The sequence below is a fragment of the Gadus chalcogrammus genome, chromosome 11 (assembly GCF_026213295.1).
Source record: "Gadus chalcogrammus isolate NIFS_2021 chromosome 11, NIFS_Gcha_1.0, whole genome shotgun sequence".
Taxonomy (NCBI): Eukaryota; Metazoa; Chordata; class Actinopteri; order Gadiformes; family Gadidae; genus Gadus; species Gadus chalcogrammus.
The window spans coordinates 13,988,314-14,015,092 of NC_079422.1; the positions used below are offsets into that span (position 1 = coordinate 13,988,314).

The 26,779-nt window shown below is 45.8% G+C and overlaps 1 protein-coding gene across 1 annotated transcript; it reads left to right on the plus strand.

Moving 5' to 3' along the window:
* The first annotated feature begins 989 nt into the window (after window positions 1–989).
* prdm13 (PR domain containing 13) lies at window positions 990–6,001 on the plus strand. Its single transcript, XM_056602013.1, has 4 exons — window positions 990–1,163; window positions 2,547–2,678; window positions 2,778–2,898; window positions 4,533–6,001. The coding sequence occupies exons 1-4, from the start codon at window positions 990–992 to the stop codon at window positions 5,999–6,001; spliced, it is 1,896 nt and encodes a 631-aa protein (XP_056457988.1).
* The last annotated feature ends 20,778 nt before the right edge of the window (window positions 6,002–26,779 follow it).

The following is a 26,779-nucleotide window of genomic DNA, read 5'->3' on the forward strand; positions in this document are numbered from 1 at the left end:
CGAGCCCTTTTCCTATTGACACGTGTAAATTAAAAAAAAAAAGTAACACTTTAGACATCACAAAATAGACGTGGGATCAATAAGAAGTAATCCGTTATGCATAAGAAAATATTTATATATTATGTTTAGTTGTATTATATTGAAGTTTATTATTATTTAAAACTTTAATCATTGAGGCTTGGTTACCCGTCATCAATATAGTGAAAATGTCAAGAAACCGTGCAGGAGAAATGGAAAGATGGTCCTGCTTATTTTCAAGCTGTTGCTATTTATTCTGGTGGTTCTCCCTTTGAGTACCTGCCCGATCTCAACCCGGCACACGCCGAGAGTCAATAGAAGTTAACAAGTCCACTAAACATTCCTGCTCCTTTGTCCGAGTAGGGAAACAAAGAGGAGAATAAAGTGCTTTGAAGTATATAAAACCCCAAAAAGAAGGCCAGCCAAGTAGATTTAAAGTAGCCAGTGATTTCCAAAAACTGGTTTGAAAGGGAAGAATGAAAAGAGTAAGAATTTATGGATAAATTATACAGTGGATTTGTCAGTTAAAATATCGGAACTGTCTGGCGGACAAAGCCACATGCTGAGGATTAATGATGGCTCCAGACCTTTGATTCTGAACCCCCTTTTCTCTGCCCTTGACAAATTGGATTTTGGGGATGGGAAGGTCGCTTCGTTTATTGTCTCTGGGCCGTTTAGGAGCAATTCATTATGTTCTATGGTGAGGGAAAGTCTCCATGTGACCACCTCGACCCGTTTTTACTCCTCACAGCTGTTGAAAGAGGCAAACTCTCTCACACGCTGCGCGCACTCCCGACAAGTCCCCCCGTCCCCCCCCGTTTGCGCGTCAACACGCAGAGAGGGGATACCTTGTTGCTGCGTTAGAAAAAGCCGGGTCGCATACGCCACCGCGTCACTTTGCGGGCGGAGATTGGCCTGTGCTCATCTCTCTGACTCTCCCCCTTGTCTCGTTCAGTCAACGCTCGGGCTTCATGGTTCTGATCTCGGCGCACGCACAGCCAGCCATGCAAGCATCACGAGCCTCTCCTATCAGTGTGTTTGCGGACTGCTGCATCCCGGCCGGACTCCGCATAGGACCGGTGCCGGGCATTTTCAAACTCGGGAAGTACTTGTCGGACCGTAAGGAAGTTGGACCCAAGAAAAAGGTAACAATGCAACTTTATCCCTTTCTCCATCTCTCCCCCACCCCCCCCCCCACCCGCCCCCCCTTCCATTCATTCTTGACTTATGCATTGCTTTATTGGTTTGATATATTATTTATGTGACCTACTAGGGAGCAGGTTTGTTACATTAATTCTAATTAATAAATACCCTCATTCCATTTTCCTTATTTTGTTATTAATTGACGGTTTAATATCCAAAAGGCATAAATAGCTATATGCTGAATTATAATATTAACTCCTTGATGCTCTATTCAAGGAATATGCACCAATTTAATAAGAAACTACAACGACTGTATGTGATACAATAGGCTGTAGGCCTATATAGGCCGATATAATTACACAAATGAACGCCATTTACATTGTTTAATACATCTATCATCGTCCAATGGGCATCATCTTATTAATTGGTTTTGGCTGTCAAAAAATGTGAAATAATTGCATTTTATCACTAGTCTAGGCCTAAAGCCGACTTGTCAGTTTGTCTGCTTGTAGTGAACCGTCCTAATGGGATTCTGCAGGATGTATCCATCCCTTGCTATAGAGACAGGCAAGCACTCTATTATTTCAATAACGTATTTCAGCAAACAAAAGCCACCGACACATGACCGAACTACTGGATTCCAGCTAAAACAAAAAGGGCCATTAAGACTTACATTTAATACATAAACAAACACGATGACAGGGAAGGAATTATTCGGTTACATTACATATATATATATATATATCAGCAATCTAAATTGACGAACAAAAAAGGCGAACAGTATTAACCAACGTAAAAAAAAGAAAAAAAAGATTCGTAGGCCTATAGAACCAATGATTACATAAATAAAAGTACATCGAATAAAAGGAGAATTTGCAGCCATAACTGCTTTGTAAATGCCCCGTGTTATTGTGCGGGCTGACAGCGGTGGTGATGGATGCGTCTAAATGCAAGGCCCCAGGGGCCGGGCGCGATCATCAGGTGCAATCTCTGTGTCAAATGTCACGCTTCAATCTTTCCTCTCCGTGAACAGTTTAGAAACGCTCTGACACTCCTCAAATTCGTTTCCCATATCAACTCAATTAGGCCTGCGTTATTCGCGTTAATAAATTATCAGTGTTGCCTCACGACGGTGGGATAGAGACGCAGTAGGACCTGCATGGTGAGGACCGTTAGAACATAAATGCATATCCGTTAAAAGAAAAGCAAAAATACTTTTCAGAAATAATTTGCCATATATAATAACGACAGAACCCAGCCTTGCTTTTATGATTGTAAAAGGTGAATATTTATTTCTGTATTTGTTTATTTTTTATTATTTTAGTATTAGTGGTAGGCCTATGTGTTTCCGATTCTAACGACGCCTTCTTGTCTGTGCGCATTAGATCCGCATCATACGTGGGGAGTTCGTGGAAGAGTCGGGCTGCACCGGACCAGAGTGGATCGGGTTCATACGCGCTGCGAGGAACAGCCAGGAGCAGAACCTGGAAGCGGTCTCGGATTTACCTGGCGGACAGGTGAGCGGCTTTCTGCCATGCACTGTGGTGCACTGATCGATTTGGTTCATCCTTTGAGAAATCGTAGTGACCTGATCTCTTTATTTATTTATTTTAAAGATTTTCTACCGTGTGCTGAGAGAAATACCAGCCGGTGAAGAGCTGAGTGTGTGGTACTCGAACCCGCTGGCCCAGTGTTACGACATCCCGACCACAGCCACTCCCACTCACGACGAAAAAGGTATGTTACAAGATGATCCCTGGAGCATGATGAACCTTGTTTAGAATCATTATGGCTGAACGAACAAAAAATTGCCTGTTCTTCATTTCTTGGTTACTTTTGTTGTTTTTTTAAGGCCTTAAAGGATGCCTAGAACTACAATCGACATGTTGAGAGGTCCATCGTTTCACGGTCTGGTGCGTCAATAGTGTGATGCTCGATCAATTGCATTTCAGTCTTTCGTGCTCACTTTTCTTTGGTGTGTTTCATTATGCAAATCAAAGCTTTTCGATTGAAGGCCGTTAACTGTTGAAAGTCTATATTAATGTCACAGAATATAATGCAATAGCCTATATAATGCACTACCAATATAATCATTATTATTACTATTATATAATAATAATAATTTATAATAGGCTAATTATTATAATACAAATAATAATGAAAAGAGTAGCTAATAGTTTAATCGACACATTAAATACGAAACATAAAATATGCTAAAGGATATCATGCATTATTTTTTTTAATCGGGCCAGAAGGAGTAAGTTCTTGTAAAAAATCGCATTGTTTACGTTAAATTTAATATATTTCGTTTGTAGGCCTACTTGGGTATTAACGTCTTAAATCATGATGAGCTAACATGGACACCAGCTAAAAGCCGCTTAAGTTTTTTTTTAATTAGGCCTACCAACGAACGCCTCAAACCCAACTATCAGCCATATACATATAAATACATATATATGAGAATAACATACATTTTAATTGTAATCTATACATTTATATCTATAGTTAAATATATATATATTAAACGGATATACGTTTATAGAGCGAAAATGTAAATTTATGTTATTCATTTATCCAATAGGCCCCAAAATAATAAGGGCATTGAAGAAACCCCTGGATAGACAAACATAAAGCACACATCACCCCAGAAACGAATAGCAGTCGAGCAGCAGATGAAGAAGGGGGTTAACAACTGTCCCCTCACATCATTAATATTGATGTATTCAAAAGCAAATAAATCCCCCCAAAAAACAAGTGCTTCACGCTTAATTAGCTGGGTGCGTCAGGTATTGTTGTCCCATGAATACCAACTTTTATGTGGGGTGTATATTGCTCTCCTGATTTGCGACTGAGCGCTGCTGTGCGCGCGGCCGCCCCGCTCCGCCGTGCGCTCCTCGACATACGCGCAACCATTATTTAGGCGTCAACAGATGGGACCGTCGCCATTGTTTCTGGCGACTTGCGATTTCAAGCCACAGCTGCTGTCACTTCCACGGGAATAAGCGCAGGCGCGTAGACGGATAGACGGACGGAGAAAGTCCTCTGTATTCAAAGCCTTGGATTTTACTGGGCGACAGATTGCGAAAGGGCGTTTGCTCTTTTGATGGCAAAATAATCCAAACAAAAACAAACAATGGCGTCCAATGAGGATTACAAAATCATTACATGTATATTAACCGCTCATTACTCCACGGGGGGGGGGGGGGGGGAGCAAGGTTTGCTTGATGAACCATTTATCCCTTATATCAAGCAAATAGAGGATCCCCTCCCCCCGTCCATGTTCTTAGGGAATCACTTAAAACCCTATTCCACATGTTTTCTGTGATGTTCGTATGTATTATTAACACCACTGTTTCCTTGTGTTCCACCAGGTGAGGAGCGTTATATCTGCTGGTACTGCTGGAGAATATTCAAGTACCCCAACACGCTCAAGGCCCACGTGCACTTCCACTGCGCCCTGAGCAACGGACGCGGCTTCACGGACCAGGCCCGGGGCAGGTCCCCAAAATCCGGAGACATACCCAACACCTCCACCTCACCCAGGGTCGTCCACAACAACACGTCCATCTCAGAGTCGGGACGGAGATTCGTGTCTTACTCCCCGTTCCCAAACAAAGTGGGCTTGTCCAAGAAGAGCCCCGAGGAACAGGACCGGGCTCTGGATATGAGCGTCACGTCGGCCAGGAACCACGGACACTTCCTCGGCTTCGGCGCCACTACGTCGGTGCTGAGCAGCATGGGCTTCCACCCGGGCGTGCGCTCTGCGTTCAAACCCATGGGCGTCTCCAAGGCCCCGGGCGCCGACCCCTCACGGGAGGAGTCATCCAGCGGGAAACTCAACGGACTGGGGTTCAGCAAACAAGTGGGCCACGTGAAGTCAGTGCGCAACGTCAACGAATCTTTAAACAGCAGTAGCCATCCCTCCAAGTGCGTGCCGGCCATCGAATCCATATCCCCGATGGTGCCGTGTGCCAACCCCATGCGGGGGTTTCCGCTATTGCCCCACATAGACGACACCTCTGCGTTCAAGCACGTTGACGGTCGGATGCATACGGGCCTGTCTCCCTCCCGCTACCCACAAATGGCACCGGGGCTCCATTTCGAGAGGTTCTCATTGCCCCAGTTCGACGGGGTCAAGCCGTACAACGCAGACTGCAACATCCCTCTCATGCCCTTCACGGTGTACAACGGGGAGCTGCTGTACAGCTCGCCTTATTACCCCTTAAAGTTCCACTTCAGCAACCTCCTGAAGTACCCCGAGTCCATGCCCTACTTCAGCGCGCCGTCTCTCAACCAGGACATCGGTCAGATCACCAACATCGACCGAGAGATCGCGATGCACACTCAGCAGCTGTCCGAAATCGGCGTGGAGAAGAACAGGACGAGGATCGAGTCGGGGACCGCGGGCCACTTGCAGGGCTCAACCGGCAAGCCCAAGAAGGGCCACCTGTGCCTGTACTGCGGGAAGCTGTACTCTCGGAAATACGGACTGAAGATACACATGAGGACACACACGGGCTACAAGCCCCTCAAGTGCAAGGTGTGCTTCAGGCCGTTCGGGGACCCAAGCAACCTGAATAAACACATCCGCCTGCACGCAGAGGGGAACACGCCGTACAGGTGCGAGTTCTGCGGCAAGGTGCTGGTGCGCCGGCGGGACCTGGAGCGCCACGTCAAGTCCCGGCACCCAGGGCAGACGCTGAAGAAGAACGAGGACAAGGTGGACGACATGTTCGAGGAGGACGCCGAGCAGAAGAGCGACAACGACAGCGACGTGGACGTGTGCTTCACGGACGACCAGAGCGACCAGGAGTCCGGAAAACACAACGATGAGTTATGAGCGTGGCGTCCCCTCGCAACGTCCGACTCTTCCGTGTAGGCCCATTTGGGAGAATTAAAGAAAAAAAGCGATTACCATTAATCCCCCCCTTTTTGTAATTTATGTCGTCAACCCCCGTGATTAAATATTTATGATTGAAAACCCTTGAGATGTAACATGTGGTTTGCATCTGCATTCCATGAGACGAGATGTGGTTCAAGCCCATGATAGGGTCTGATTGGGTCCTAGGGTCTGGGTAGTAGGCCTGCTAGGAACACGTGGACATGCATTGTTAATATAGGCTATCTTAACGTTCACGGACCTGCAGAAGTATTCATCAGACTGCGACAGTTGCACTTTAATCCTTAGTCAGGTCTTACAGTAGTGTAGGCCTCTTTACACCAATAGGAGAGAGGGCCTCCTTCGGGAATTTATCTCGAAAACTGATCTGCTCCCTGTATTTGGACTGCACAGCATCGTACTTAAATTTGCACTTTCTTTGCGAGAAGCAGTCAGCATTCCTGTCTCATAAGTGAACGGACTGCGTGTATAGGGAGAAAGCGTGGGGCGCCTGCCCCAGAAGCCTATGTGTAAAGTGTACAGTATGATATTTACAGTTCTGTGAGAGTGCTGTATACGTTTGTTTATAAGTGATTTTCATCCTGTTTACTAAATTGTTCGTTTTTGAATAAAAAACTGTTTTAAAATACGTTCATTGGCTTCCTATTGGTTATTTTCATAGAAAGCCTACGCCATGATCCAGGTCTATTATATTGCTTCGAATATTAGATTAGGCTTTATAATATGTGTATACGTTTAGAAAACAAAGTTGATATGAGTAGGCTACCATATATTTTTTGTTTTCCCTGCAGGTTATTAACGATTAGGCCCGACACAGAAATATCTTCCAGTGTAAAATCTCTTATTAAAAAAAGACACCGCTTTATTAGTTTCCTTGTCTTTGAAGACTTTCAGACTTTCCTATCAAAAATAGTAACATAATAGCGACATAACTTACATCTCTATCGCTCACCGAATTCAGTCGTTGAACCCCCGTCGTTGCGAGCGGCCACATTTGGTGAAAAAAATTAAAAGCTCATAATAAGTGTACCTTAACATGGCTAAAGCAGCTAATTTAATTTCAACTCAATACAATATCTTAGATATAGGCATTATATATTATAATATGCATGTATTATGTTTTGTAATGATTCATGAAAATGGTAGAAAAGCCGAGGCATAATCGGAAAAGACACAATTGGAGTAAAAAAATAGGTCAGGGTTAAGGTATACAATATAAAATCCATCCTATGTAATAAAACAGAAAGTCAGCAACAGGACAAAATCTAAATATTGAATTCCAAAACATTTTCCAAACATCTCGGTTCCTAATTTAAATTCACTGCACATATTTCCCCCTATTGGAATAAAATAATGATATACTATTGTAATTATATTTCATGTTCCTTGTCACATCAAGTCCGTATACTTTCAATGGACCAGACCAGCTGAAACGCAACTTGTGCTTGGAGAAAAGTAGGCTACACTGTGCAACACAACAAGCAAAAACCCATCCAGCAGGACATAATGCATATACAACCGTTTACAACACAAGCAGTCGTTATAATTGGCCATACAATATATTTCTTTCACAAATTGATAATTCTCTCCATGAGTCTGGGATGGCCCTGTTGGGTGACTGGGAGAGAATCAGAGCATTGTGTGTTAGGAAACGGTAATTTCTTTTCATAATCACCTGTTATCCTGTGATAGCATACACTTTGTCCTCCTCTCCAGGTTTTTGTGGTAGAATATATTTAATAACCAAGCAAGATTTTTTGTACTGCCACAAAACACAACGCGGCAAATGTATTGAGTAAAAGGATATAAATGCTGGCCAGAATGCAGGTTCAGGTGTAGAAAAAAAACTATATTTCTCCTCATTAATTTTGAGTAATAATGGGACACATGTTCACGGAGGTGCAACTCACTTAGATATAAATACAGACACACAGCTTTAATTCCCCAAATGAATATATTAGCCAAACGCATGTCAGCCATGGTAAACTTTTCTAGCAGTCCAGTATATCTGTTGTGTCTCAAAGGAGATGTGAGAATAGTCTGCGAATGAGGAAGGTTATTTCTTCCCAGTATTGATTAAATAAAGGCCTATGTCTGTCAGACTCCTGCACATTATATTAACTGCACAATGACAGTAGAGGCATTGCGGCTGAGTCTGAGGTGACTTGGTTGACATGCACACACACACAAACACATGCACACACACAAATACAGACACACACACCAACAAAAACCCAAACAATAACACACTCAAAGAAAAAATCCAAACACACACACACACACACACACACACACACACACACACACACACACACACACACACACACACACACACACACACACACACACACACACAAAAACACACTCACACACACAAACACATGCACACACACAAATACAGACACACACACCAACAAAAACCCAAACAATAACACACTCAAAGAAATAATCCAAAAACACACACACACACACACACACACACACACACACACACACACACACACACACACACACACACACACACACACACACACACACACACACACACACACACACACACACACACACACACACACACACACACACAAACACCAGTATGGATATGCATGGATCCGACAAGCCTGCAGGGGTTCAGTGTTTTCAGGAATTAAGTTCTTAATATTGATTAATTTCATTTGTTGGGCATTTCATTTGAAGTTATAGATTTACTTCATTCCTCTTTTTAAAGAATTGTCTTTGCAGAATTGCAATTCATCATCATGATAAGAAACAATGCTCTATGCGTCCTATTCCATCAGCTTTAAAAATAACAATGTGGGAACTACCTTCTCGCTCCACTGAAACCATTGTGTTTGCAATGGAGATAAAATGTAAAAGTCAGATGACTCCTTGACGCATGCTATTGACTCTTTCCTTTGTTCAGCCGCGTCTACTGAAGAATTCTGATGGTTAACGAGAAGGTAGCTGACAAACAGCCTTCTAAAATAAAGAAAGAAAGCAAGGAAGATGTAAATGCGCCCAAGGCGTGTGCGTGTGTGTGTGTGTGTGTGTGTGTGTGTGTGTGTGTGTGTGTGTGTGTGTGTGTGTGTGTGTGTGTGTGTCTCTGTCTGTCTGTGTCTGTGTAAATGCCACTGTGTTCAAAGTGTGTCCGCAGATGATGGATTTTGATAGTGATTCCCTGTGATCCCCGCGAACAGAAATGACTCCCCTTTGGAAGAAGAAGTCGTTTCGTTTTAGTTCCAGGACAACCGGAACGTTCACGTCGATCACACTGTTGCGGATGTGACCGGATTACAATGAGGGGGATGTAAATGGACCCTTTCCACAGGTCGTTTATAGTAGGGTAACGCATAACTTCCTGTTCCTGTAATTGTAACATAAGGTCAGGTTTATTTATGCTCGTCACAGCACCAGCATCAATATATATGAACTTGACTGATGTTGGTCTTGGCCGGTGATCTGCCATACCTAAATCAAATGGCTACAACTGTTTCCTCCATATTGTGAAATGTATGGAAAATCTTCCTTCACAAGTAGTTTCTCAGTAAGGTTTGGGTGCACCCCCCACAGTGGCCTCCCCTGATTGCACCTAAATTACGTGTTTCCACCTAGCGGTGCGGTACGGTGCTGTGTTGTACGGTTAGGCGTGGCTTGGAGTGGGGAAAGATCGGTCATGGCTCGCATTTCCACCGCTGACAGTACCCTTATGGTAGGATGGAGTTTAAGCCGGATGGCAATAGCCGCGGCAGCTACTTCCGCCTCGTGACATCATAGTAGCGCGACACAGTGTAGCCTTCTAATAAATTCAATGAAAAAGAAGAACGAGATACATTAAAGGTCCCAAGGCATGCTAATTTATGGATGCTTTAATATAGATATGAGTAGGCCCCAAACACAGTATTTGAAGACGTTACCGAAATTCAGCCGTGGTGCCGAATTACAGCCACTATGAGCCAGTCCCACATTGAGATTTCCCCAAATGCGCCTTTTCGATGTCTGTAGCTTTAATGCAAATGAGGAGGAGATAGGTGGGTCAAGGAGGAGGGTGGGGGTGTGGCCCTGAGCAGCTTGCAGCCACGGTACCATGCGCTCTGTTTACAGTGGATGTATCGCAATGGCGAGGCGAACACAGCCTTTAACCGTGTTCTGTAAATATTCTAGAACACACAGGAGTCCTGGAGCCCTATATCTAAATAATATAAGTAAGGGATAATGCCCGACGAGGTGTCCATTATCAGGAATTAATGGAAGACGTGGAGGCGTGAACCGTCCGACGCGAAGCGGAGGACGGTTGCCTCCGCGAAGTTCCTTTCCCCCAAGTCATTCTCAACCATGGCTGAGATAACCCCCACTACGAGTCTCGTTGTGGAAATACCAGAGACGGGAGTCTGACGTGTTATCCGCCATAACCCCAACAGCAGAACGGTTATCCAAATAACAAGGAAGTGTACCACATTTGTGTTACAGTCCTGGAGCTCTATATCTTAATAATATCATATAATACATAGATATCTATACTATATAATACATATGATCACGTCCAAAAGCTGTGTGCGCCTCCAGACGATATTATGAATCACAAACGATTTCGTCGGGTTCTCCAACGTCTCTGGTTCTTCCACTTCAACATCAATCTGAAGTAGACTGAACCGCGCACTGCCGGCTGCCTGCTGACGGCTCCCCGCTGCCGGGCGGTGGTGCTTTGCGGCGGTGGTGCCTCGCGGCAACCGGCAGCAGGCAGCATGTCGCAGTTCATGTACTTCAGGGAGTCAAAGCCAAAGTTCCTTTCCCCCAATTCCTTCTCAACCATGGCTGAGATAACCCCAACTACAGTCTTGTTGTTTTAGCACTACAAAGTGGGATGTCATTAAGGACGATAATTTAAACACACGCACAGACTCGGTGATTTGCTACATCGACAAATGCATTGATGACGTCATGCCGCGGATTACTGTACGGACATTTCCCAATCAGAAGCCCTGGGTTAATGGAGAAGTTTGAGCCAAACTTACGGCACGGACTGCCGCCTACAACTCAGGTGATTTGGAGGAGTACAGCAAGTGCAGGTATGCGCTCCGGAGAGCTATTAACAGTGCTAAGAGACAATACAGGGTCAGAATGGAGTCCAACTTTGAGGGCTCCAACTCAAGACAAATGTGGACCGGACTCAGAACAATAACGGACTGTCAAGGGACAAGGAGTGTGACTGAGGAAGTGTCTCCATCCTTCCCATCCCCAAGAAGTCAAAAGCGTCCTCCAACGATTACCGCCTCCAACGAAAAAAGCGTCCTCCAACGATTAGTTGCTCCGCAACTGCCGTACCAGGCGTACAGAGGGTGGTGAAAGCTGCCCATCACATTACCAGGACGGAGTTGCCATCTATGGAGGACCTCTACACTCAGCGCTGCAGGAAGAAGACTAACCGGATGATTAAAGACCCTCACCACAGTCACACAGTAACAAACTGTTTCAGCTGCTCCCGTCTGGTAGACGCTACCGCAGCATCCGGTCTCGCACCACCAGACTCAGTGACAGTTTCTTCCCACGGGCCATAAGATTACTGAACTCATAAACTACTTATCTCACCACTATGACACTTTATAACTTGCCACTTTATACCAGTCGACATCTGGATAAACACGTCTGTTTACATTTTTCATTTATTTAGTTTTGCATTTAGGTCTCTGCTCTACTACTTGTGTTCCTCTTATACACTTACTTTTTATGTGTCTCATTGGCGGGCCAAATTCTCTGGGTGGGCAAGGCAGAGAAAGGGGAGGAGCTTAGTTCCTTTATGATGACATATGGGACCACATTCCAAAGGCGAGCAGAACACCTAGTGCTCGTTTTACACCGAACGCAAGTTTTGGCCACTGGGGGACCATATGCAGGCTAGGGAAACTCATATTTATGTTAGAAAACCTCATAAAGTGAGATTTTCATGCCATGGGACCTTTAAAATAAGAGCAACAATCGAGGACATCCAAGAAGGATGGAAAACTATTGGCCGACATTTTCTTCCATAAAAAAAGCCTTCGCCATTGTCCAAAAATACCTTGCAGATACTGCATATAAGTTGATTTGTGTTGAAGTTAGTTCAATTATGATTTTTTTTTTTATTATTCCACTGTCCATACCTGCTACCCCAATTATCTGGCCATCTGGGACCGTTCATGTTAACCGTTCACAATCTCTCTGAATAAGTTAAACTTCATCTCTAGTAGCATTCCGTATTCTGTTCGTCTGGCTTTAAGAAACATAACCTATCTCTTTGTAGTAGATCCAGGCAACTCCACAAAGGTGTATGCCTTGCTACATAAATTCATCAGAACCTCTGAGCAGCACCAGCAGGAAGCAGGGTGCTCCGTGAATGAGGCCAGCGGAGGTTAGCCTTCAAATCCCAGGACAGTACCGGTGGATTTTGTAGCAAAGGTTTGTGGTCCTGCGTTCCTTTGCATTCTCATCTGAGCAGCCAACTTGCAGGTCGATGTTGTTGGTGTTGTTTTTTCCCACACTCCCCTCCTCCCACTGTTAACACGTAGATCTGGTTCAAAGTGACCGTGATCCTGCCAGGGCACCCCTCAACTTTGACCTCAACCGGTATTCTCTATTCTCATTAAACAACCCATCTCACCACTTCCTCCACCTTGCAGAAATAGAGGTCGCCAAAGTAGAGCATTTCTAACACCTTGTGTAATTCCCTCTAATAGCATTCGGTAGACACCAATGGTTTCCTTTGACGGGTTTTATTGTAGCCATTTACTCCAACTGCACCGTGAAAACTATAGATGAATACATACACAGTACAACAGAAATCACGGCATAAGCTTTACATAAAATCCTAAATTACACGGCACACAAAGAGCCAATCAAGCAAAACTAAATACAGGGAAACAACAAAAAACATACCTCGTTGGCTGCATGCTATTTACAGGGACTTTGAAACTAGATTATTTTCGGCGACGCGTATCACAAGCTGTTCACCTTCTCTCATGCCGCATCTCTAACTGACAGAGAATCTTCTAAAACATCAGCCTTACAAGTGACGTCATTCAACAAACTATTTAAATACAATTTTAAACCCGAATAACGAACACAATTATTTAATTACTAATATAAACAAAAATGAATTTCCTTATGTCTTATAATATGAAAATAATAATTAAATTACAGAAACCTTTTAATGATAACAGTTACACCTTGTGTGTTTCCCGTTCTCAGCTAGACACACTCTATATACAGAGAACATCAAAAATCCAGATTTCTCTCGCTCGTTACTTGTGCCCTGCGGTCACAAAAAACCTCCCTCCCCTATTCCCCAAGGGGTTAATGTGTTTGTGTGTGTGGGTAGGGGGGGGGGGGCTATTGCCACATCTCCTGCCTTGAGACAAAAAGTGGGCATCTGTCCATAGTGGAGTAGGAGGTCTCCCAAAACACAGTCTTAATAGACTCTAATTAGATTGATTATTTAGTTGGCCCTCACTCCACGCCTAGTTACCTAAAGAAGATGTCACCGAGTCTCCACAATGATAGGAAGATTTCTAAGTCAAACAGGTAATTAGTGTGGGAGGGATGAAACATGGAAGGGTTTGATTGGAGAGTGCTACATTGACCTAACAGCCACTCTGTGTGATGCGGGCTCTGTGGGAGGCGGAGCCGAAACATGATATGATATCATTGGTTTGGAGCATGAGCCTGACAGGGAGCATAAGATCATGTCATCACATTAATGTTTTTACAGCCATTTCTTTGGATGGGAAATAGAAAATCGTTAATATGTGTTCCGAATATTCCTCTAGAGATGATAGAGATGGCAGCCTTGCTCACTAAATGCTTAACGTTGTGGTACTTAAGCGTCGTCATTGTTTCTTGCTGTACTGTCTTCAGCAAATACAGAGCTGCAGCAGAGCCACCAGACCAGCTTCAAGTGGTAACTGTAAGGTTTCATTGTGCCAAACATCTTTTGCTCAGACCGCTTCTACTGTGAAAGGAGCAAAGTCCTGGAACATGTCTACTTGTCTGTAAGCAATAAATGTGTTTTATTTGATCTAGTTGCATTTAGTTTATCTTATTTTTACCTTGTGCTTTATTGTATCTCCCTGTACTCAGTTGACCTTCTTTTGTGCTCACTGTTGGGTATTATCTTCTATCTTCTTTTTTTTTTGCTACCTTGTGCTTTGAAGGGACGGCTGTAAAAAATTAGCGTCCACTGAAAGAAGAATAATGCATGCATTTGACAGTCCCTATTTGCTGTATCTATCCCTATCAAATATAACACAAACCAATCATAATTTAGGTAGGCAGTGGGTTCTGACAATACTCACTGCACCTCAGCAGGACATAAGACTTCATCCCTGGGTGTTAAAGTGGACTTGAACCAGGGCTGCCGTGAGTGAATAAAGACAGACGGAATAGCATCCATCCAGTGTTTCCAAGGAGGAAATAAACAACCAGAGACCTCAGTGTAGGAGGTCAGGCTAATGATGAATATAATTCACAATTTTATATCCTCATTTGTGCCTGGAACCCTCTATTGAACAGGTTTAGTCCATTTTTGTCAGAGCACCTCTGCCCTTGATGGAAAGGTAGGTCAAGGATGAGGCTTCTTTGACAGGCAGAGGGTGTGAGGTCCCCTCTCTGGTCTGGGAATCATTCATGTTTCAAAATATATATATATATATATTGAAACATGAAAATATAATAATAGATAATTATATATATATTTATATATATATAAATGCACTGTACATCCTGCGTATACATAGAGCAGTGGGTTAAAACCCTAGTATTACCGATGGAAATCTTCCCCTGCTCTGAGCCCTGACGCCTTCCCTGAAGGAGACGGGAAGATAAAGGTCCCATCCACCTTTACTTGGTTTCTGAAGACATTTTCCCTTCAAGGCCACACTTCCCATTCTGCCTCAAACTCAATTTTAAGGATGGAAATGACATGGCAACTGGATGATAAATATCAGGTTGGGTTTTTTATAATCATTTTTAGTTTAAGCAGCACCATTTTGTACTTCACATTGATTGACTCGTTCAGCTGGGGTTTCTATTTAGAGAGCACAATGGATGGGCAGAAATAACAGGAAAGAGACCGGCAGCCAGGACCCACTGATCCTCATATCAGCAACCGCTGAATGCCCCTGATAGGAAGAGACGGGCAGCATGTTCCTCCAGAGCAGGTGAACCAGGGGATGAGGGCAGGTGATCTACCATCACACAACTGGTAGTGGACACAACAACGGTGTGTGTACGTGTGTACACGGGAAAGTACACGGTTAAGCATGCTCTCTCTCTGACACACATACTCACACACAAACGTCGCACACACACACACACACACACACACACACACACACATACCCAGCCCCCCCCGAAACACACACACACACACACACACACACACACACACACACACACACACACACACACACACACACACACACACACACACACACACACACAAAAACAGACATACACAAACCCCAACACACACACACACACATTCTAAAACTGTCTAACACACACACACACACACACACACGCACATACACACACGCACACACACACACACACACACACACACACACACACACACACACACACACACACACACACACACACACACACACACACACACACACACACACACACACACACACACACTTCACTGTTTGTCAATCTCTCCAAGTCAGTATTTGTCACCATGGATAAATGTCCTTCTAGCGAGGACCGTAACCCTGGACAACGAATCATAAGAGACTGTTGAGCTGCAGGCCAGTCGATCTCCAAGCGCACACTAAAGGGTAGTGCGCTCGCACACACACACACAACCAAGCACACACATAATACCTGCATGCAGACATTTCAGCAGGCAAACATAGCAATACAGACCATGTTCGCTAATAGAGACACATGGTTTTGGAAGTCAGAATAGAGAACAGCAAAAAGAAAAGTGTGCACCACATAATGTAATACAGAGGTCTTTTGGTAAGAGTGGACAGGTTCAGGGACCAGACAGGACTGACTTATTTTTAAACTGAACAACAAGAATCTGTGTGTGTGTGTGTGTGTGTGTGTGTGTGTGTGTGTGTGTGTGTGTGTGTGTGTGTGTGTGTGTGTGTGTGTGTGTGTGTGTGTGTGTGTGTGTGTGTGTGTGTGTGTTTATGTGTGTGTATAAAGATTACTCTACTAAGGTATGTCAAGCCATAAGGTGTATCAAATGTGAAAGTCTATGCATCCCATTTGCAATCATTAAGCTCTGTGGATAAGATTTTGCAGTACTACTAAACAAAGGGAGAGAATGAGCGAAGGAAAGAGAATACGATTTTTTCAAACTAAACTATTAGACAAAAATATCCCCCTCTGCTCCCTCCCTCCATATGTTTCTCCTAATATCGAGAAGGTTTTGCATTTCACCGCAACAGTGATTGACAGGCAAGATGGATACTCCCCACCAATCAGGGAACAGATGCCCTGATTGGTCAGAATGGAGTCAGGAGCGGTCTAAAATCTAAATTGGCCCATCAAGAGGCAGGGGTGGTCATCTTGGAACAGACAATCTCACAACACATTTCAAACACCCATTGCTGATGGATAGCTGTGACGTTTCTGCACACTGATTACTCAATGTGCAACAGGTGTGCAGCCTCACCACAGCCCCGGACTCTAATCAGACTTGGCCAGATGAGGCCGCTTAAAGCAGCCATCATCCACACACAGTCCCACAGCCATCTTTAGCTTATTTAAAATGTCCTGGTCCATCAACACAGGTACGGCCCCCTCGCCCCTCGGCCCGGACCAAAGCGTTGGGGTTGTGAATGCAGCGGTTAGTGAGACCACACTGTAGGCACACCAGCTGTGGCCTACTGGTATGCCCTCCATCTATCCATCCCTCCACCACCTCTGCAGCCCAAACACATGCTAAGCAGGCCACTGTCCCTGGTGCAACCCCCCCCCTCTCTCTCTCACATTCAGCTGCAAATTAGCCCTGGCCTCTGTGATGTTTGATGTGACACATAATGAGGATGGATTCTCATTTGCACAGGTCACTATGAGCAACTCCCAAGTGGCACACGTAAGTAATATCAATAAGATGCATATGAATCACACATTTGCACACGCACACGCACGCAAACAAACACACAATTTGTTTTGAAAAGTTGGACATCTCTCCTCAGAAACAGGTAGAACAGAACAGCCCATACTGAATCCTAGTATTTCCCAATTGTAACTGAAATTATTTTTATGAAGCTTTATTACTTTCAAGCTTCAATTATTATAACAACTCTGGTTTGGTCCCACCTAGCAAACATACAAAAATGCAATCACATACACGGTCAAGCAATAGCACACGCACACACGCACACACACACACACACACACACACATGCAGGTGAAAACACAGCATCACACACGAGACATATACGTACACACACACACACACACACACACACACACACACACACACACACACACACACACACACACACACACACACACACACACACACACACACACACACACACACACACACACACACACACACACACACACACAAGCACGCACGCACACATAAGTTAACCATAGAAACAGATAAATGGACACAAACATGGTTTAGCAGCATGCAGCAGCTGTAAACACCACCACAGAACAGGAATGTGGGCATAGTCAGGCAGAAGACAAGAAAGCCAACCCTTTTGCTTTTGAGACTCAGCTTGAGAGCCATTCGAGTTGCTACCAGGGAAACTGGCCAAACCAGTCGCCACTGGCTGCAACGAGAGCCAACAGGCACATTATCCTGGACGGAATACAGTGGGACCTGGTGCGCTTCAGTCTTTTTTTTGTTTTGGTGGCACTTAGCAACAATTCCTAGCAAGCATTCAATGAGGTTCGACTGAGCTGCCGCCGCTGGGCCCGGTTCACCACTACCTGCCGACCCGGCCCGGGCTCAACGTATCGCGGACCGGCTGGACCTCCACAGACACACGAATGAGTCCAGGGCATTACGCATTAGCGATCGTGCTTCTCATTGACCCGGCGGTCAGTTAGAGGTTTGGCTTTGATTGGATCCCACAGGGCTGCACCCAGCATCTATCGACCGCCCCTAAATGGGAACAACTACTAAACCGTTAAACACTCACACACACACACACACACACACACACACACACACACACACACACACACACACACACACACACACACACACACACACACACACACACACACACACACACACACACACACACACACAAACAATTATTCTCTGCCCCAGACGTTACGGGGTTTTGAACACACATTTGAAGATGTATTGCTTTGACTTTAGCATGCAACCTCTAAGGAGGATTTGTTAAGAAGATAACCCAGACGGAGGATACAAGTAAACGTCCAGCGCTTTCGGAGCGGTTTCCCTCTCACGCCGTGGCTAAAGAGGTGTTGACTGTGACCCATTGATGTCCTCATTAGACGCAGCCTACCGAGCACCCAGGGGACTGCTAATGCACTGGTCATTATGTGGGGGGGTGGATGGGGGGGGCACCGACGGCCAATACTTGTGTGTTACTTTTTTCCTTCGTAAAAATATCGATAGAACCACGAGGGACAACAGGCACACAAACAAAGAGCGACATGCATTTTCAATAGGAAAAGAAAATTTTTGCTGAGCCCTGTGCTGACTTTGTGTGTTGCTGAATCGGTAAACAGGAAAATGAGTTTTCTTGGTCGCAATGCGGTGATACAAGCTAAAGTCGTAGAAGACCATGGTCATTCTTTATCTGTCAGCATGAACATGTTCAAGGCCTGTTTCTTTTGACATGAGGGCGGAAATTACTTGAATTTGATGATACTTTCATATCAGTTATATATTTATTTTTTGGTGTGTGTTTTGTAATTGTTTCTTGTCAGTCGGTATCATTGCCAAGTCACCCGTCTACCTCTGGCTGATGTTTGCTTGATTGGTTCAGCACATCTTGTTCTCTATTTAAAAGGCTGTGAACGCGTGAAAAGTGAGGAGATGGCGGCCATGTTGCTACAATGCGGACGGCTCAAAGTTCCCAAGGCTATCAACTGTTTACATGTTTCAAATAAAAAGCCTTTCTTTAGCATACAATGGAAGTCACGGTAAAGACTGCGTAGACTAAGCCCAGCCAACATAATTAGTTGCCTAGGGACCTGTTGTCAGGTAGAGCTTTCTGGTTCAGACAATTCAAAAAGACTCCTCCCGCCCCCCTCCTCCCCCCGAAGCCCGTCTTTCATAGATTTCAAGGGTAGCATCCGCATGAGACAATCATTAGCAGACGTCACAAAGGAATGAATATCTAAACTCCTTGCTGCCGCTGAAAGACCACTGATACTAACTGAAGGGAAGGAGCACCGTGATGGAAGAAAGAAACAGAGAGCCCCTCCTGAAGATAGAACTGCAAACAAAGACAGAGATAGAGACCCCTGGACTAGAGAGACAGAGAGTGAGGCAGAGACAGAGAGTGAGGCAGAGACAGAGAGTGAGAGAGACAGAGAGATGGAGCGAGACAGAGAGATGGAGAGAGAGTGAGACAGAGAGAGATAGAGAGTGAGACAGAGACAGACAGACAGAGAGAGAGACCAAGAGAGAGGAGACAGAGAGACAGAGAGACAGACAGACAGACAGACAGACAGACAGACAGACAGACAGACAGACAGACAGACAGACAGACAGACAGACAGACAGAGAGAGAGAGAGAGAGAGAGAGGGAGGGAGAGGGAGAGAGAGAACGGAGAGATAGAGGAGACGGAGAACGAGAGGGCAAGAGAAAGAGAGAGACGGCGTATAAGAGAGAACAGAGACAGCGAGCCCGGAGCGAGGAAAAGGGGCCTTGGGGAAAAATAACCAGTGCAGGGGACACATTAAGGGAGAAAGGGCCCCGCGACAAGCCTCCTTTGGGGTGCAGTGGGCTGTGAGACAGGTCCATTCAGCCCCTCGTCCACGCACTGTGTCCCACCACGCCTGAGTGCCCTCACCGGGGTAGCAGCGCTGGCCACGGACCCCAGAGTTAACCAGTCGATTTCGCTGAAGCGCCAGGGGAACGGGTAGTGAGCAGAGGGGGCAGGCGGTGGCGGTGGGTGGGGTGGTGTTTGGTGGGGTGGGGGGGGGCGTGGACGGACCTGCCACACCAAAGGGATCACGCCGGCCAGCCAAGAATATTAATTGTTTTTAAATGAAGTGGAAGTCTCTTTATTGGGTGTCTGGTGTTGGTTTGTTATCTGCGCACTGAAAGGGCCCCCTCGCTCTTTGGTCTCACCGCCTTTGAAAGGAGCAACTGACTCTGGATGAGGTCATTGATCAGCAGGAGCTGCTTTCTCCCTGTGTTTTTTTTTTGTGTGTCCTGCCCCCTTTAACCGCCCCCACTATTGTGCCGCCAAATCTGTCCACAATGTGGCCGCGGTCAATAAACATATCTGCTAATGCCTTGTCCCGGGTTTGCTTAGTAGCTTCTGTTTAACAATTGAGATAATGCAATAAAGCGGCCATGTTTTTTTAACAGACTAAGCGGCTGAAGTGTACTTCATCCGGGAGGCGATCTGTCTGTGACGCTACGGTGTCATAGGCAGTAGTCTGGATCAGAGTGTGCTTAAGATGGGGGTGCTGTTACCCCCTACGGGAACGTCAGGTGAACATCATCGAGAAACATTTAATCCAAAGCACCATTTAACCACTGGATCCATTTTGCTGAACAAACTTTTTTCTTCTTATCTTTTTATGACCCAATCGATTTTGCAGAAATTTATATTTCATGGTGGAGAACAAAATTATATTTAACGAAAATGAGGGGAGGACAAGGTTTTCAACCTGTTTTCATCAATATTTTAATGTTGATGTTTCCATTCCCAGATGACACAGACTCACTTTTTGAGTTAAGATGAGAAAAGAAACCCCTACTGCTGACTTCCTACGAGTGAAAAACATCTTCGGTAATCAGGCGATTATATTTATAAGTAAAATATAAAATATCCTCTTGTGAGGAATCCTGAGCAAATGTACGTCCACCTGTACGTTCCATGACAGGCCTACAGTGACTCGTCTAGCTTAAAAGCTGGGTGCATTGTGCGTCCTTGCGTGCATTTGCCCACCCACTCCTTTGGTCTGCACTGATCACTGCACAGGCCAGGTTGGCCAGTGCGTGTGTGTGTGTGTGTGTGTGTATCTGTGTGTGTGTGTGATGGGGTGTGTGCGTGGAGGGGTGCGGTGGGGTGGGGTAGAGGAAATTATCTGTAATTTCCTCTGCTATCTCCCTTTAAAAAATGGGGGTGGTGGTGGCGATGGTGTGTGTGTGTGTGTGTGTGTGTGTGTGTGTGTGTGTGTGTGTGTGTGTGTGTGTGTGTGTGTGTGTGTGTGTGTGTGTGTGTGTGTGTGAGACAGGCTCCTAACAAAGGCCTTTTGCTAGATAGTTCACGACAGGAAGACGGTGCTAGGATTTCGTGACGCCGTGAATAAGGTAAGATATTAAGCAAGCAGAGAGAAGAAAAAGATGCTACAGGTTGCTGGCTAAGATCCCTTTGTGAGAGTATGTCTTTGTGTGATGCTGTCTAGCTCATGAATAGCCCGTCTCCCTCACACACTTCCATTGAAAAAATTGGCTTCTAAATACTGCTATTAGAATATTTGTATGGATGACTAATAAGTTATTAGTTGCAATTACTGGTCATCTATTAGTCCGGTATAATAGACTGATTAGGCAGTGGCCCTTTTAACTTCTGAAGAAGTAATTTGGGGAGGCAGCCTACCTTTGACGAGGCAAAGAAAGGGCTACCTTTATTCGGACCATATCTCGCTATTGTACTAAGAGACATGTTATAATGGGATCGCTGGGGACGGCAGCAGATTGATCAAATCAATGGCGAGCAAATCATTTTGGTGCCATTGTCTGCATAATTCACAGGAACACGAGAGGAGAGGCGGGCAAGAGGGCACTTAAAACAGGACGAATGGTGTATCATCTTGTGTGCATTATAAAACCTAAACTTGATGTAAGTCCTTTGGCGAGGGAACACGGGCGCGACAGACGGTTCCATCAGCGCTTTGTCGTCCTCGCACGAAACGAGCACATTATTAAAATGGACGCCTCATCTCAGGCATGAGATGTTCCCCAAGGTAATGTCACATCTACCATGTGGGAGACCTGGGTTTGAACCCTTGGAAATTGAAAGCACACCTTTCCAGCACAGGTAGGACTGGTCCTTTGTCAAAGACGATGACAAAGTTCACACTGAGTTTTCTCAGGGACGCGTCATTGTCCCGGAATGAGCCGACGAAGATGGGAGACTTCGCCGGTTTGTCATTAGAGAGAACTGTGCCGAACAGTGCAAACTGAGGCTATGCTAAGATGCTAGAACCCAGAGGGTTTTCATCCTATAAATAAAGACATTAAAATATGCATAGTGAGTGGGGTCCGAAACAGTGCAATATTCAGTTTAGGTTTATCAAAAGGTTAATCAGAAAGACGACCATGATATTTTGCTGTCCAATGTGTTCCATTCTGCAGTAAAACCAGGACAATGCCATGTTTACACAGTAGGACGGTCTCTTAACTAAATGGAATAAACAGATCAAATTGAAGAGTAACTATTGTGATGAACATCTGATCAATAGAGAACATAATATCTCAACAGATAGAGGCCATCCGACGTCTTCAAATGCCTGCTCCTTCACCTGTGGTCTCAGATAAGGGCAGAGCTTTGTCGACATGGGACATGTTTCCATGGGCGATGATGACACCTCTCTACCATCATGGGCAGACAACACATGCCGCACCCCCCTCTCTCTCTCTCTCTCTCTCTCTCTCTCTCTCTCTCTCTCTGCTCCTTTTGTTTATTCTAATGTGGTCTGGAGGGAACAGCTGGTGGTGACACAGGATTGATTATGCTGTTCCCACAGTGACATATTCAAAGGGCGGCCGAGGAAGACGCCATTGTTGCCTGTGATCTGTGGATGACAGGCCTGCCTGTTGCACCAGCTCTGCACTGGCGAGCGCATGGTGCGGAGGGGAACAGGGCACGCATTGGGGGAGGGGAGTGTGTGTGTGTGGGGGGGGGGGGATACACACGTGGACACACACACACACACACTCACGCTCGATCTGAAATGTAATAAAATACGATATGGAGAAAAGAACGACAGTCATGATTTTGATTATTTATTTATTTTAATTCTTCACAACAGGATACAGACGAAAGACCGGCTACAACGACACCATGGGATCAGCTGCCGCCCCTTGAACACATCCACCGGCAACTGCGGTAGCGCATCGCCTGGAAGGGGAGCTAAAGGTAAACAGATCCTGGCCTCAAACTGCGGGACAATAGCACCCACACAGGTAAGGAAGAAGAGGGAGGGAGGGAGACGGGGAGCGGGGGATTGAATCCCAGCCAGTCAGCTGGCCAGCCATCCCCGGCTGCTGCATCACAGGGCTCCGTTTGGATCATTTGGTGGGTAATTGCCGCGCTGCAAGTGAGCCACTCCACATGAATGGAAGCGCAGTAAAGCGGCAGTGGTCAGGATCATTGCCTGCTCTCAGGTAATAGCCTTCACCACCCTCCTGTGTCCGCGTCTGCCCCCACCCTCTCTCTCTCTCTCGCTCTCTCTCTGTGACTCTCCCTCCCTCCCTCCCCACCAGCACTCCTCCCCCCCCTCCCTTCTTGTGACTCAATGATAGGTATAAAGTATAGCCAGGATGAGTGGAGCACGGCGGGGTATGGGAGGCAAAAAGTGTGGGGGGGGTGATGTAGGCTTTCCATAATGACCTGTAATGAGATTTTTGTCTTGGGAGCATTAGATAGAAGTGTGTGTATGTGTATGTGTGTGTGTGTGTTCTTGAAGTGTTAGTGTGTGTCAGAGACCCTCAAGATCTCCCTGCCTCCCCCTCCATATGTGCATGTAATAAGTAATTGCCTGAAGTCTCCTTGAAGTAGCTCACCGCGGCGCACGCGCTGCTCCCAAAGGGGCTCATGAATGCCCACCACTCGCCTATTACCCAAAGTGATACTCCTGGAGCTCCGACATACGTCTCAATCTTCCTCTTCAATCCCCCCCTCATACCCCCACCTACTCCTTCCTCACCTCCTCCATTTCTTCTCCCTGCAATTGAGGAAACAGCTGCTGCCGTTTGATGTCTAGCCTCCCACCAGGTCACCGGGGTACGGCTGCACTCAACAGGTTAGCTGCGGCGCCCTATAGGCTATAGCGTTATGCTATTCTTCCTTAGCCAGGCTGCCACTGGTGTTCACCTTGTTCACCGTTTAACTGACCTGTTGCATGGACGGATAGCAATCAATGCCCACAGGACAAGCAGCAGCAGCAGCTGGTTACTGTTGCAGAGTCTAGGTGGAGGCTATAGTCAGCTGTTGGGTTTTGGAGTAGGGATGGTCAGCCGATGACCGTTGTTTGCCGACATTGGCACTTCTTATACAAACACAAATGGCAGTATGCATACTACGTGCCTGCACACGTATACACACACACACACACACACACACACATTCAAGGTCATTACCTATGTTGTATCCCCCCCCCCCACACACACACTGCTAAGGCTGTACACATCTACTAAACCCATCGTTTTCAATGGGATAATTAACGTACAGTATAGCGGGCGTACAAAGGTACCTGTTTGATGTATCGTTGCTTCTCTGGAGAGAGAGAGAGAGAGAGAGAGAGAGAGAGAGAGAGAGAGAGAGAGAGAGAGAGAGAGAGAGAGAGAGAGAGAGAGAGAGAGAGAGAGAGAGAGAGAGAGAGAGAGAGAGAGAGAGAGAGATAAGAGGAGGGTAGAGGATCAAAAAAGGGAATGAGAGAGAATGAGAGCGAGGAGAGAGATAGAGATATTGAGAAGGAAAGAGGAATAAATGAGAGAGGAAACAGCGAGAGAGGGGGGAAGAGAGAGTGAGGTGGAGATAGAGAAGGAGAAAGAGTAGAGAAGGTGAAAGGGGAGGATAAAGGTGGGAGAGAAAGGAGGGGAGAGAATGAGAGAGTGGGGAAAGAAGGACAGATGAATAGAAAGAAGGATAGAGAGAAGGGTAGAGGAGAGAAAGAGAGAGGAGAGAAGAAGTAAGAGGGTATGAAGAAGGATAGAGAGAAGGAGAGAGAGAAGCAGAGTTTTTTGAGATTGATGAGGGTTGCAGAAGGCACTACAGTACATACTTAGCTCTCAGGTGGGTCTTAGAATTAAGTGCTTTCAGAGTGTGTGTGTGTGTGTGTGTGTGTGTGTGTGTGTGTGTGTGTGTGTGTGTGTGTGTGTGTGTGTGCGTGCGGTCTTTGAGTGCCTGAGTCTCTCACCAGACTTTTTCACCATGGTGGAAAGTGACCCATGGTGACCACAGGCCTTATCTGACCCACACTGGCTGTGTTGTGTGCGTGTGCATGTGTGTGTGTTTGCTCGACCCTCCGTGACGCAATCTGAATTTACTACAACCGAAACACCCACTAGTCTGCTGCACACACACACACACACACAGACACACTGCACAGACACACACACACAAACAAACAGCTGTGTGTGTCGGCCATCTCATTTGTCGCGATTGTTTTTGGGAGGTGGTGGGGTTGGAGGGGGGTTAAGTTGCATAGCTGCAGCGCTCTTGAGCCATGCTGGAGAGCGAGTGCACCATGTGGATCCGTTCTCAGTGTCCATCGGGCGCAGGGACTCATTTGCATTCCTTTGTTGGGGAATAAAAGACACCTATTCTGGGGACAGAGTTTACCAGCTGCCGTCCTGGGCCCCGCTCATTACAGCCCTGCTGATCGGATGAGAACGCCAGCACATGTTCAACATGCGCTGCCTCTCACACACACCCTCACATTTACCCGCGCGCGTTCACGCACGCACACACACACACACGCACACCGGCACGAGGCCTGCGGGACCCACACGAGCATCAAAACAAAACAAACACGGGGGGGGAAGTGCATGCTCCACTCTCACCCCCCCCCCCACCCACCACCTCTCAAACACACACACACACACAATATAGCATTCATAAACAAATGATCCGTGAACAACACAAGCAGTCCAGGAAAGGGAGACATGCACGGGCAAATGCGTCTTGTGAACTGACACTTGCCATGTGTGTGTGTGTGTTCTGTGAGACGCAACAGGTCAAAGGTCGCCGTCTATTCCACCATCGATCTGTGTTTCTCGTGGCACGACACTCGTATAATAAAGCAAGCTTTGTGGGAGGAAATTTGTACACAGAACCCAGTTTTTTTTTCCCAATTTGTCCATTCATGCCCCAATCATATTGGGGAATTGAACGATCAGTTGGAAAATATTTGTGATGAAACACCGCTATAAGTATAGGTGTAACATGTTTCGTGGAAAAATGGCACACTGCTACACACAAACACACACACATAATAGGTTGTTTAAAGTCCACAAACTCACGATGCTTGCGACTGATTAAAGGTTTTAATTAAATTAAAACAGATGATTGGACACGTGGAGAAGGGCCTCATTCCATGCCTTGATATCGGGTCCTTTACAGATGTATACAAAAGTAAACACACAGCCCGCCTTCTTTAATCACCATCATGTTCAAATGAAACACTCCCTATACTCCCCATACTTCAATACAATATGTCACGGGACCGCCTCTCCCCGGCACCACCCCCCTCTTGCTTGTGTGACGGTGGGCTGCAGCAGAGGCATACATGTGAACGCATCTTTACATGTATGCATGTGTGTG